The 13,996-nt window shown below is 39.8% G+C and overlaps 1 protein-coding gene across 3 annotated transcripts in view; it reads left to right on the plus strand.

The window, feature by feature from the left end:
• Positions 1–13,996, plus strand: part of LOC140199486 (signal transducer and activator of transcription 4-like) — a 239,951-nt gene that overhangs the window by 19,424 nt on the left and 206,531 nt on the right. For 2 of the 3 annotated variants that reach the window (XM_072261657.1, XM_072261656.1), the window contains 2 exons: positions 1,110–1,238; positions 9,586–9,730. In XM_072261657.1, coding sequence (XP_072117758.1) covers positions 1,111–1,238; positions 9,586–9,730 — 273 coding nt within the window. In that variant the 5' untranslated portion in view covers position 1,110. Of the gene's footprint in view, positions 1–1,109; positions 1,239–9,585; positions 9,731–13,996 lie in introns of those variants that run through there. The other variant, XM_072261658.1, reaches the window with a different exon arrangement.

The raw sequence follows: 13,996 nt of genomic DNA on the forward strand, positions 1-13,996 counted from the left end.
CATAGAATAACTGCTGAAGGGTTTTTCAATGAAAGGGAAAGGAGTTTTCAGTAATTTGGATGCAAATACAAGAAATGGTAAAAGTATACTTTGTTCGAATGAGGGAAAAGAAGCAATTTAACAATTCCAGAGGTCTTAATCTGCTTCATTTTCCAGAAAAAATACCGTCATTATTGGTCTTACTAAGATATTGCAATGGAAAACTTTAGCTTTAGGAAAGAATGTGGATGTATGGATGAGAATTTTATGCTATGATTTACAGAAAATGCTAGGATAGTGTTCTTCAAAGGGTTTGCTTTTTCTTTTGTTTTTCTGTTGCTAGTATCATCTCCTAATTTGCCTTACTCCATAATTTTGATTTCCAATCTTGCTATGTAATATTTTCCAATTCTAAAACACTAATCCATCCTCTTGTATATCAAGTCATTTCTTGCCTCGTCATCCTAGGCAATGTCATTCAACAGTCTTGGCTTTAAGCTGCGGGACTGAATTCCCAAACATCTTTACCCCTGCAGTTTTCCTTTTTAAGACACTCCTTGAAAGCTTCCGTGCAGTCTGTATAATTGTAATGAAAAATTTTAGAACTTGCTTAGAGTGGATAAAGTAGATGATGGTTGATGCAACAGATTTAAAATGGTAATTAAAAATAGTGAAAAATTAGCATGCTCAATTAACTCAATTGAGCTAAACTTTTACCTTGACTTCCCTTGTTGGGAATTTAGAAAGTATACACCATAGTACTGTATTACTTTCCTTCCATTTCTCGACGTATTTTCCTTGAATTATTTGCTGATCTTTCATCAACATTATCAGCATGTCATATGAAAATTCCAACACTAAATAAATAAGAATAAAAATAACCCAATTTATTGATGTCATCACACTCGCCTCTGAGTGTGAGTATTTTTTCTGTTTGAGTATTCATGCATAAGAAGCAGGAGGAAAGACGAAAGGTGCATTTTGGGTTATAGAGCTGTTTTAGAAGGAAATTAAAATCTACTTGTAATAATTCTTTATGATGTTCTATAAAATTTAATTAAGTTATTTAATTCCTGATAAATTAATTTGCTCTGCTGCTGATCAGTTTTGCTCTACAAATCTTTTGACAGAATGTCTCAATGGCATCAACTCCATCAACTGGATGCACAACTCCTGGAAAAAGTAGACCAGTTGTATGATGATACATTTCCCATGGAGGTCCGTCAATTCCTGGCTGTTTGGCTAGAAAACCAGGATTGGTGAGAAGCTAATTACTTTCAACTATATTTGGAAAAATTTGTTACTCATCTGTATTTAGCTTTGTTCTTCACAATTATAAAGAAAAGTAGAAATCTCAATAACTAAAGATTTTGAAAAACAAAGGTCAAAATTTTCATAATGTAAAATGATGCAAAGAAGCTTGTATAATAAATCTGGAGAGAATTTAATGCTGACATTTCAGTAGTGCTCTGCTTCAGAACTGAAAAGTAAAAGTTCAGCTGTATACTTTGATGGAAACATATTTTGAAAACTAGAGGTAGGCAAAACACAGAGAGAACTTTCCAGATGTCTGAGCTAAAAACAATAACTAAAACATGTTCAGATGTATCTTGAATATGACTTCATTGGTTTTATCCTTGTTTTTGTTTGGGGTTAATTCGTATAATCTTCTAGCCTCTTTAAGTTTACCATTAAAAGTTATATCTCATTAAAAACTAGGATCACCTTTATCTATCCTACATTTCCTGCACATTCACGTACTTACCACCACCACTCTGTATATCTCTTTGAATTTACATCTGCTTTGTACAAGTCTTTTGAACTTAATCTTCTCACCTTAAATGCATGCCCTCTGGTCTCAGACATTTCAACTCTGGGAAAAAGATACTGGCTGTCTACTTTATCTGTACTTCTCATAATCTTTTCAAGCTCTATCAGATCTTCCCTCAGCCTCTGCTGCTGTCTAACCTCTCCATATAGCATATGCCAGTATCCTGGTAAACCTCTTCTGCATCATCTCCAAAGCCCCAACACCCTTCCTATAATGGGCAATCAGAATTGAATGCAATATTCCAGATGCAGTCTAACTACAGTTTTATAAAAATGCAACAAATTCCTGACTCTGGAACTAATTTCTCTCGAATAATAAGGCAAGCATGCCATATGCCTTCTTCAGCACCTTATCAACCTGTGTGTAGCCACATTCAGGGAGCTATAGACTTGAACTGCAAGATCACTCTGCACATCAATGGTCCTGCCATTAACAATGTACTGTCTCTTTACATCTGATCTCCCAAATGCAACACTTCACATTTGCCCAAGTTAAACTCCATCTGCCATCTCTCTGCCCATATCTGCAAGTCATCTATATCCTGCTGTATCCTTTGGCACTCTTCTACACTATACACAACACCAGCAATCTTTGTATCATGTGCAAACTTACTAACTCATCCATCTAAGTTTTCATCCAAGTCATAAATCACAAAAAGCAGAGGTCCCAGTACAGATCTCTGCCGAACACCACTAGTCACGGACCTCCAGCCAGAATCAGAATCAGAATTACGTTCAATATCACCAACATATGTCATGAAATTTGTTGTTCTGTGGCAGCAGTACATTCCAAACTATAAATTACAATAAAAGTATATATGAAATGAATAAGTAGTGCAGAAAAGAGGGAAAAAATTACCAAGCAACACAGACAAAATGCTGGAGGAACTCAGCAGGCCAGGCAGCATCTAAAGAAAAAAGTATAGTCGACATTTTGGGCGGAAACTCCGCTGCTTCTCCCACCACGTTCTACACACCTCTCAGTCCTGCCGTAGGGTTTCAGCCCAATCGCTGTCTGTACTTTTTCCATAGATGCTGTGTGGCCTGTTGAGCTCCTTCAGCATTTTGTGTGTGTTACTCGGATTTCCAGCATCTGCAGGTTTTCTCTTATTTGTGAAAAAAATACCAAGGAAGTGTTCGTGAGTTCATTGCCAATTCAGAAATCTGATCACAGAGGGGAAGAAGCTGTTCCTGACACACTGAGTGTGTGTCTCTAGGCTCCTGTACCACCTACTTAATGGTAGCAATGAGAAGGGGCATGTCTTGGGTGATGGTGGACCTTAATTACGGATATCTTTTGAAAGGGTCCTGGATGCTGTGGAGACCATTGCCCGTGATGGAGCTGACTGAGTTTACAACGTTCTGCAACTTTTTCTGATCCTGAGCAGTGTCCCCTCCATACTAGATGGTGATGCAACTGGTTAAAATGTCCTCCATGGTACATTTGTAGAAATTTGTGAGTGTCTTTGGTGATATACCAATTTTCCTCAAACTTCCAATGAAATATAGCTGCTGTTGTGCCTTCTTTGTAATTGCATCAATATGATGGGCCAGGATAGATCCTCAGAGATGTTGACACCCAGGAACTTGAAACTGCTCACCCCATCCATTTTTGATCCCTAAATGAGGACTGACATCTATTTTCTCATCCTACCCTTCCTGAGATCTATAATCGATTCTTTGGTCTTACTGATGTTGAGTGCAAGATTGTTACTGTGACACCACTCAACCAGCTGATCTTCCTCGCTCCTGTATGCCTCCTCATCATCATCTGAAATTTTCCCAACAATAGTTGTGTCATCGGCAAATTTACAGATGGCATTTGAGCTGTGCCTACCACACATGAGTGTATAGAGAGTAGAGCAGTGGGCTAAGCACACATTCTTGATGTGCACCACTGTTGATTGTCAGTGAGGAGATGTTATTTGCAATCTGCACAGACTGTGCTCTCTTGTTGAGGAGGTCAAGGATCCAGTTGTAGAGGAAGGTACAGAAGCCAAGGTTTTGGAGCTTTCTGATTAGAATTGGGAATATGATTGTGTTGAATGCTGAGCTGTAGTCAATAAACAGCAGCCTGACGTAGGTATTACTGTTGTCCAGGTGATCAAAGGCTGAGTGGACAGCCAGTGAGACTGCATCTGCCGTGGACTTTTTGTGGCAATAGGCAAATTGCAGCAGATCTAGGTCCTTGCATAGGCAGGAGTTGATTCTAGCCATGACCAACCTCTCAAAGCACTTCATCTCAGTAGATATGAGTTCCACTGGACGATAGTCATAGAGACAGCTCACCTTGCTCTTATTGGGCACTGGTAAGATTGTTGCCGTTTTGAAGTGTGGAACCTCCAGCTGTAGCAGTGAGAGATTGAAGATTTCCTTAAACGTTTCCACCAGTTGGTTGGCACAGGATTTCAGAGCCCTATTGGGTACACCATCTGGGCCTAATGCCCTTCAAGGGCTCGCCTCTTCTGATATCAGCCTCCGAGACAGCGATCACAGGGTCACCAGATGCTGCAGGAATTTGCATTCAGTAGATGTAGTTTTAATCTCATTTTCAAAGTGTGCATAAAAGCCATTGAGCTCATCTGGGAGTGAAGCACTGCCATTTTTAAAACGCAAACACAAGGAAATCGCAGATGCTGGAAATTCAAGTAACACACACAAAATGACAAAGGGTCTCAGCCGGAAACGTCGACTGTGCTTCTTCCTATGGATGCTGTCTGGCCTGCTGCATTCCACTAGCATTTTGTGTGTGTTACTGCCATTTTTATGTTAGTTTCACTTTGTAGGAAGTAATGGACTGCAAACCCTGCCAAAGCTGATGTGCATCAGATTCTGTCTTTAGCCTCAACTGGAATTGATTTTTTTGCTCTTAAGGTAGCCTTCTGAAGTTTGCACCTGTACTTCTTGTATAGTACTAGATTGCCAGACTTAAATGCCACGGATCTAGCCCTCAGCAGACTACAAATCTTGTGGTTCAACCACGGCTTTTGATTCAGGTATGTTCTCGTAGGCACACACTCATTCACACAGGTTTTAATGAAGTCAGTGACAACTGTGGCGTAGTCATTCAGACTCGAAGATGAATCCCTGAGTACTGTCCAGTCTACTGACTCAAAGCAGTCCTGTAAATGCTCTTCTGCCTCCCTAGATCAATACCTTCTTGGTCCTAACTACTGCTGCTGCGGTCATTAGTCTCTGCCTATTCGCAGGGAGTAGAAGTGCAGCCAGGTGATTGGACTTTCCAAAGTGTGGGTGTAGGATGGCACAATAAGTGTTCTAGTGTTCTTGATGGTGGTATAACAGAGGTTAAGTGTGCTGACTCCCCTGGTTCTACAGGTGGTGTGTTGATGGTAGTTGTTCAGAGGCTTCTTCAAGTTGGCGTGTTTGAAATTCCCCGCAATAATAGGGAAGGCATCAGGGTTTGCAGTTTTCTGCCTGCTGGTACGGTGCTCTGCTCCTCCAAGTCTGCTTGACGCAAGCCTGAGGTGAAATGTACACAGCTACCAGGATGATGACAGAAAACTCCCTCAGCAGACAAAATGGATGGCTTTTGCTGCTAGATGTGGAGGAGGAGGAGGAGAAGATGGTGGCGTGACACAGCGCGCGCGGCCACTTCGGTGGTGATGTCTGTTATTTGTCAAGTAGGGGACCGTGCACAGTTCTGATTTGATGGAGACAGACGTGAGAGGAACATCTGGAGAAACTTCTGAAATGCCCGCTTCGCTGCCGCTGTTACTGTGTGGTTCGGAATCTCCGGAGCAGAAGGCCCCGAGTCCTCAGCTGTGCTCGTTTCAGCAGCTGGGACAAAGTCGAAGGCACTCAGCAGAGGATGGCGCTCAGGAGGCTGTATTGGAAGGGCTGGTCGGAGTCTCGAAGTTTTCGGACGTACGGATTCAGTGTCGGCTGTTGTCGGGTGCTTCCAATGCATCGGCAGTTGTCGGTGCCTGGAGGTTTATGGCAGGGAGTTTCTCCCTTTTGCCGCCTGCTATCGAGGACTCGGGAGTCGATCGACTCAGGACTTTGAGACTTTTTTTTTACTGTGCCCATGGTCTGTTCTTTATCAAATTATGGTATTGCTTTGCACTGCTGTAACTATATGTTATAATTATGTGGTTCTGTCAGTGTTAGTTTTGGTTTGCTCTGTTTTTCTGTAATATCACTCTGGAGGAACATTGTATCATTTCTTAATGCATGCATGCATTTCTAAATGACAATAAACAAGGACTGAGTGTTCTCATAATCTAGATCTTCTAATTCGGGTGAGCAGGACTGTGACAGAACTGTCACGTTTGTACACCACAATGAATTAATCATTTAGCATACTTTACTTTCCCTGCATTTAAAACACTGAGCCATCTTGTCTTTTCGGGGAATAATGAAGCCATCAAGCTGAAACTGTGCATCTGAAATGGCAGGGGTGAACCATGTTTCTGTGAAGCAAAGTACATGGCAGTCCTGAAATCCCTCAAGTACAGCAATCTTGCTCTGAGGTTTTCAATTTTATTTTTCAGAGACTGCAAATTTGTCAGCAGGATCAACAGTTGACGTGCATCTGATTTTTGTTCAAATTTGTTTTCCTGAGACTACATTTACCTACAGAATCCCATCAGCAATTGTTCCCAATCATCTCTCCCTAGTTTCTGCCTAAGACTCTTGTAACTTGTCCTGCTGTAATTCAATATTCTCTTGCAACATGCATACTTATCCTTATCTATAATTATCTTAAAACTTAAGAAGTTGTGATCATAGTTCACTAACTGTTCTCTGACTGAAAGGTCAGTCATTTGGCCAGGTTCATTACCCAACACTAGGTCCAGTATGGGCTCTTATCTCATTGAACTATTTACATATTGATCTAAGAAATATCAATGTACCTAACAAACTCTGCCCTGTCTGCACTTCTTGCACAAAGTAGATCCCAGTTTATATTAGGGAAGTGGAGGTCCCCCACTACAGCATCTCTGTTTTTCACCTTTCCCAAATATGCTTAGATATCTGTTTTTCAATGTCCCAGTGGCTATAGGGGCTGGATCTGTAGTATAATCCTATCAGAGTACCGGCACCCTCTGCATTTTTGAGTTCTACCCATACAGAGGGCCAAATGTTAGCCAGTACATCAGAACACCCATTTCTGAATTGTGCTATTGGATTTTTTTGCATGCACCTGTGATCAGTGAGAACCCTGATTTACATCAGAGCAAAATACTGTCGTTGTGGGGAAGCAGAAAAAACAATGTCTGAGATGTACAATAGGTCACATAACATCCGTGAAGGATAAAATAAATTTGATATTTCAAGTTATTGACCTTTTATTTTCACAGTTGTACTGAAAGGTTCTCAATATTAAGTGTTCACTGTTCTCCCTCCATGGATGCTGCCTGATTTGCTGAATATTTCTACACTTCCTGTGTTGTTTTTTTAATTTCAGATTTCTCTTATCTGCATTCTTCCATACGTCAAATTTTTTTCAGAATTTAGATTAGATTAGATTAGATTATGAGGACACACAGTCCTTTTTTATTGTCATTTAGTAATGCATGCATTACGAAATGATACAATGTTTTTCCAGAATGAAATCACGAAAACACATGACAAACCAACTTAAAAACTAACAAAAACTTCATTTGAAAGATGGCACCTCCAACAGTGTGGCACCTCCTCAGAGCTGTTGTGAAATATCAGTTTATGTGCTAGATTGTGTAAAGCTTGATCCTGTAATTTATTAACTCGTATGCAGAAGTCCTGCCAATTAACCGAATTTGGAAGAGTCATTGAGTGCAAACTCGCAGCTTATCCAGAACATTTTGATGCAGAATATTTGATATTGCCTTTAAATGATTCCGGCAGACTTAAATCCTAATCTGATTTCAGAATCAAAACAACTATTGCCAAAATTAATATCAGTAACTTAAACTCCTCATGCTACATTTAAAATTTATTGTTCAAAATACTCACCATCAATAGATACTGAGTTATTAAAACTCATGATGAAACTAGGCAGAAGTGGTAGATTTGTTTGTATCTCAACACATTCCATGCCTAACCAGGTAAATAAGAATCACCTATGAAGAATCAAAATAAAAGAATATCTAGCAAATGGAAAGAAAGGAGAAGGAAAAGGCACTATATTCCCCTTCATTCTCTTTGTGTCCTTAACTCTTTGGCTGCAGAGTAGGGAGGTCACATCAAAAATTAAATACAAGTTTTCACCGAAACTGTAGTACCTTGCACAGTTCTTGTCACAACTTAATGGGAAGAATATGATAACAAAAGAGGAAGTGCAGAAGAGGTTCACAAAGATGCACGCTACAGCATAGAGATAGGTTGTTCAGACCACCATGGTTATGCTAACCACAAATGGACTTCGGGTTACTCAGACATCCCAGTACCAAAGATTGTGGTTCTTCAACTGTTCATCTAGATGTGTTTTTAAATTGGTGTGGATTTGTCCACTATCCTTTCAGCCATTGAGCGTCAATCTTCCCTCACTTGTTCAGCAAAATATCTTTGTGTACCTCCTCTCTGATTTCCTACCATGCCTGCTAGTTACTGACCATTCTGCTTAGGGATATAGTCATTTCTGTTTGCCCTATCCAGACCTCTCTTTATCTGAGTGCTTTTGTGGATGAAAAAATTGTTGGGAGGAAAGATTGGCTAAGTAAGATTTTCTTTCTTTAGAAGAGACAAAGCTTAATATTTTAACTACGGAGATTTAAAGTAATTTGTGGAAAGTTTACATGAAGTGGAAGAATTTATTTTTAAGCCTGAGGGCCTGAATTCACTGAAATAGCAGTGATGACAAGATTCTAACTATTATTCGTGGTAGTGGAAAGAGGTCTTACGATTCCGTATCATATGGCGTTGAAACAAGAGCCTGAAAGTAGGAAAAGCATGGATCCTTCATCCAGCATATATTGCACGCCTTTTTCTGTGCCAATTGTATCAATAGTTCATCCACTGAATGCATTGTGTTCTGGTAAATGGACATCTAAAGAGAAAAAGAAAATAATATTTTAAGAGAGGTTCTCATGTAAACAGGCAGAATGGTAGTGCCTTACGGAGGAGACTGCTTTTCACATGTGAATCATGAAACATAGTAGTTGATCGAAGTTGAGATGCTTGTAATTAACTTAAGAATAATGTTTGACACTCCGAAATCCAGCTGCATTCCTGCCTAGGCTTAGCCTCAGCTTGATCCTTCCAGCACAATATTCACAAGAAGATATCAGGATCCTGCATTAAGTATGCAGATTAGTTCAGAACTAGCAGGACTTCACTTCAGTTTTAATCTTTGAATGTTTCTTGCAGAGTAGTACTGACTTGTCCATCAGACAACCCTGCCAGTTTAGACCCCCCGGGAAGAAATTTGTCTGGTGTAAGTATTTCATATGGTGCAGGTATTTCAGCTGCAAGTTGTGTTCCCTCCCCATGTTTCCTTCCACGGATTAATTTATTCTCTTTATTGGTGTCAGGGCATTGGATAGTAGGTGACACCAAAGCCAAGTTTCTTCCAGTCTGACACAATTTCCACCCCCTCATATTTTTCAGCTTATTCAAAGAGAAAATAAAACTTTCCATGTTCTTAATTTTGGAGATCAAATACACCTACGGAGGGTCTAGTGAATTGGGTTTGTTCATGTCTTTGTTCTCTGAATCATTTTCCATTGTGGAACAAACCATTATGCTGATCATTAACAGTGTTCATAACAATATGAAAACCTTTTTACATATGGGACACACATTCAAATTTAATCCCATGGTCATTGTTTTTAACAGGGAACTTGCCTCGAATAATGATTCACTGGCCACCCTTCTCTTCCATAACTTATTAAAACAAATAGATGATCAGTACAGCCGTTTCTTCCTAGAGAAGAATTTCCTTCTTCAACACAACCTGAAAAGAATTAAACAAAACCTGCAGGTAAATTTTTTTGAATGGTTCTTGGCTGGTCAAAATTCTTGCTTAAAAATTTAAGTTTAATGCATACGACTAAGGATAATTTATGTTGAACATTTTCTTTGACTGAGTTGGAAGTTGATATGTTAATTACATTTTGGAAATGTTTTCATTCCACATAAATAACCATGTTGAATCAGAGCAAAGTATACTACTGCATGTTTTTGCTAACTTAAGTGGTCTAGATTTTTTTGCTGGGAAGGTATGTAACTAAACCATTGCACAGGAAAACATGGCAATTATTTTTTTTAAGCTGCGAATTATGTTCACGCATGATGGTATTGGCTTGGCAAATTGAAATGCTCACAAAAATCTTTCCTCATGCAACACTGACATTGTTAAATGAACAAAGTAAGTTAACTTTTGGATCTCACTAGTGAAGAGAATGTGGGGGTAGGCCAGGTATCAGTGGGAGGTTGTATTCAATACATGAATGATTGGTGGGGCTGTTGGACACACAGTCAACCGATGGCATTGGAGATGTTGCCCACGCAACTAGATGGTGTGGAGAATGGTGTTTTGATTCGGTATTGAATGGTTAGTTTGAACATTATTTATTTTTTGTAACTTTTATGTCTTGCACTGCATTGCTGCCACAAAATAACAATTATTTGACATACAGTATGTCAGTGATAATAAACCTGATTCTGATTCTGAAGGTTGAGGGGTCTTATTACTCAATCAGGAAGTGGGGTTCTGATGCAAGTGGTGGTGCTTAAAGTATTTGGAATCATGATTTTGGACACCCAACTAGGTGGAGTTTTGTGAATGTGTGACCAGACATGCCACAGATTTGCTAAAACCTTAATCCCTTTTAACATCAGAACAGGGCTTCAACTCTCACACCTCAGCGTGGCTTCCAATCCACAAAATCTTTTTTCATGATGTGAAAATGAGTGCTGTATGCTTTTTAATGTTCCTGTGCACGCTCAGGGCTTCTGCACATCATAGGTACAGTCGCCCATCTGAGGAGCTCATACTTAGCATCAGATTCCGGATAAAATTAATGTGCACTAAAATGTTGCAGCACTGGAAAGAACTTTGCTTCTGCCATTCTAATTTTGGAGACCAAATAGGATACTATTAGGAGCTATAAAAGCAGTAGGTACATGAAATATACAGTGAATAATGTCACAGAGTTGATCATAATAACATCACAGTATAATTGTAACAGTTTTGCCTTAGAAAGCTTAACTGAAGAAACCCTAACTCAGCTTCTTTACTGATATTATTTAATATAACTGTAGAGCACTTCTGCCATTGAATCAAAGCACAAATTTGGGTAATTATTTGGTTATTAGGTCAGCAGATCCAAATGATCAATAGGTGAATAAATCAGAATTGGAATCAGAAATGTTGTTGTTGTCCCTCTCCACACCTTGTGGCGCATTGGGCTGCAACTTGCCATTTCTTTAGCATTTGTCTGATTTTCACGGGGCTGCCAGCTCAACGCTCAATCCAACATGGATGGAAAGCATGCAACGGTTCTGGCTGGATTCGAACCCAGGACTACTCGCCCTGAAGTCTGGTGCGGATGCCACGATACTATCGGCCTACTAGAATCAGAATCAGTGCAAAAACAAAACTAAACAAAGTAGTGAGGTGGTGTCCATGGTCTCAATGTCCATTCAAAAATCGGATGGCAGAGGGGAAGAAGCTGTACCTGAATCATCGTGTGTGTCCCTTTGTGCTTCTGTACCTCCTTCCTGATGGTAACAACGAGAAGAGAGCATGTCCTGGATGGTGGGGATCCTTAATGATGGACGCCACCTATTTGAGGCACTGCTCCTTGAAGATGTCTTGGATATGGCGGAGGCTAGAACCCACGATGGAGTTAACTAATTTTACAATTCTCTGCAGCTTACTTTGATCCTGTGCAGTTGCCCCTCCCCCCATATCAGATGGAGATGCAGCTAGTCAGAATGCTCTCCATGGTATCTCTGAACAAGATTCTGAGTGGTTTGGTGACATACCAAATCTCTACAAATTCCTAATGAAATATAGCCACTGTCTTGCCTTATTTATAGCTGCATCAATCAGTTGGGACCAGGTTAGGTCCTTAGAGATATTAAAACCCATGAACTTGAAATTGTTCACTCTCTCTCCACTGATCCCTCTATATGGATTGGGCTGTGGCCCCTCATCCTACCCTTCCTGAAGCCCAGATTCAGCTCTTTGGTCTTACTGGCATTGAATATAAGGCTGTTACTGTGACACCACTCAACTATCTGGTATATCTCGCTCCTGTGTGCCCTCTCATCACCATCTTAGGTTCTGTCAACAATGGTTGTATCATCAGCAAATTTATAGATGGCATTTAAACTTATTTGAGCTTAAATGAGAATTTATTCAATGTAATCACCTGACTAATAAATGGGATACTTTAAACTAGTAGATGTTCAGAGGAAAATCCTATCAAAGGAATAAGGAATCTAGTTAACATCCTGTTAAATTTTTTTGAAGACATATGACATTTGTCAAAAAGCATTATTTTCTTCAAGAGTTGCATGTAAATAGGGCAACAGGAATTAAAACAAAAAATGGTGCCATTTAAAAAATGAAAACAAAAGATCTGCATTCAACTAGAGCCAAAACAATATGAAACATCATGCAGAATAAGGTGTCCTAAAATGTAGGCATTTACACCAGGATACTGTGTGAGGGAGGAAGGTATTGAATACATAAAGGGAAAAAGTGATTATTTCCATTCCCTCTGGAAAATGTTCACTTTTGACTGTTTCAAAGGCCAGTTTGGTAGATGAACAAAAACTATATGTTTCACAGATGGTTCAGCAGACTTACACATAATTTGGTTGAGATGTATCGAACAACAATGTGCATTTATAAATTATCTTCACTATGGTTAAGCCTCCAACGTTGCTTCACACCAATATGATTGGGCAAAATTGCAAGACTCCTCTCTTGCTCGAAATAAGCATATCTGAACTCAATGATTCTTCTCTGTTCTCTAAATGGGAATAATTGACTGCTTTTCTTCTTGTGATTGCACAGCTGAATAAGATTAGGATCAGACTCTACTTTAATATATGACTTACTTACTGCCCATTACGCGACTGGCGCATAGGGAAGCAATGAAGGTCTTTCATCTCTGGTGGTGTTCAGGGCTTCCTTCATCGTGTCAGCAGCTTCTTCTCAGTTTTCACTACTGTCAGTCATGCAAGTCCTGAGTGGAGACTCAGGAATACCATCACACTCAGATGTAGAAGGATTCTTCATTGCTGTTTCGATAACAATTTGTTTTACCAGTCAGGGTTTTAGCCAATCAATGTGGAGGACCAGTGGACCACTCTTAGACTGGCCTCTACCCTTGTTTGACATGGGTGACCCTACCAAGAGCTAATGCATAAGGGCCTGACTCCAACTGACATAGCTTTCCAGGTTATTGAGGCATGCAAGCCTCCAAACCCAATGACAAGATTGTGGTCCTCTTGGAGGTTAGAATATTAGCCCTTAGTAAAATTTAATATCTAGGTTTATACATAAAGAATGGCCCATCCGTGCTTGTAATTTTATTAAATTGTCCCAGCATTCACTTACACTTCTTTGAAGTGGTCTCCTCTACACAGGGGAGAAATCAAATGCAAATTGAGTAACCATCTGACAAAGTAACTGTTTTCATTACACAAGACAGCTCAAAGGTTCCACTTCATTGCACTTCCACTCTGACCTCTCTGTGACCTCCTGCCAATGAAGTCCAATGTAAACTTAAACACCTCATCTTCATACTTTCTTTGTATCAGACTGGCTATTTCTGCTATAGGTCATCTATTTGTGATACTTGTCTCAGTTTTTCCATTAAAGCAACTAAATCTGCTACAGCCCTTTTACATCTTATTACAATTCTTCATTTTTCTTTCATAAGTATATTAGAAGCAGCTGGATGGCTAAGGACAACTAGGTCCCCTCAGTGACTAAAGATAGAATCTATATATAAAGCTGCGGGGTACGACTGAGGTCTTAAATGAATACGGTTCCTCTTCAGGATGCAAAGCTGCAACTTACGTACAACCTCTACATACAAACAAACATTAGGGGTATTAGTGCAATGGATTTGCCGGCTGTTGCGGCTGCAGGCATCTTCTACTGTGTGAGAACTCATTTTTCAGCAAAATCTGAATTGCTGAGTTAAGCACACTGGATTAAGTACACTTGGTTGTCTAATGATTTTATTTAAATGTGTTGCTGGGCAGCCACACTGCCAGTTGTTTG

This window comes from Mobula birostris, chromosome 6, assembly GCF_030028105.1.
Source record: "Mobula birostris isolate sMobBir1 chromosome 6, sMobBir1.hap1, whole genome shotgun sequence".
NCBI classification, from domain to species: Eukaryota; Metazoa; Chordata; class Chondrichthyes; order Myliobatiformes; family Myliobatidae; genus Mobula; species Mobula birostris.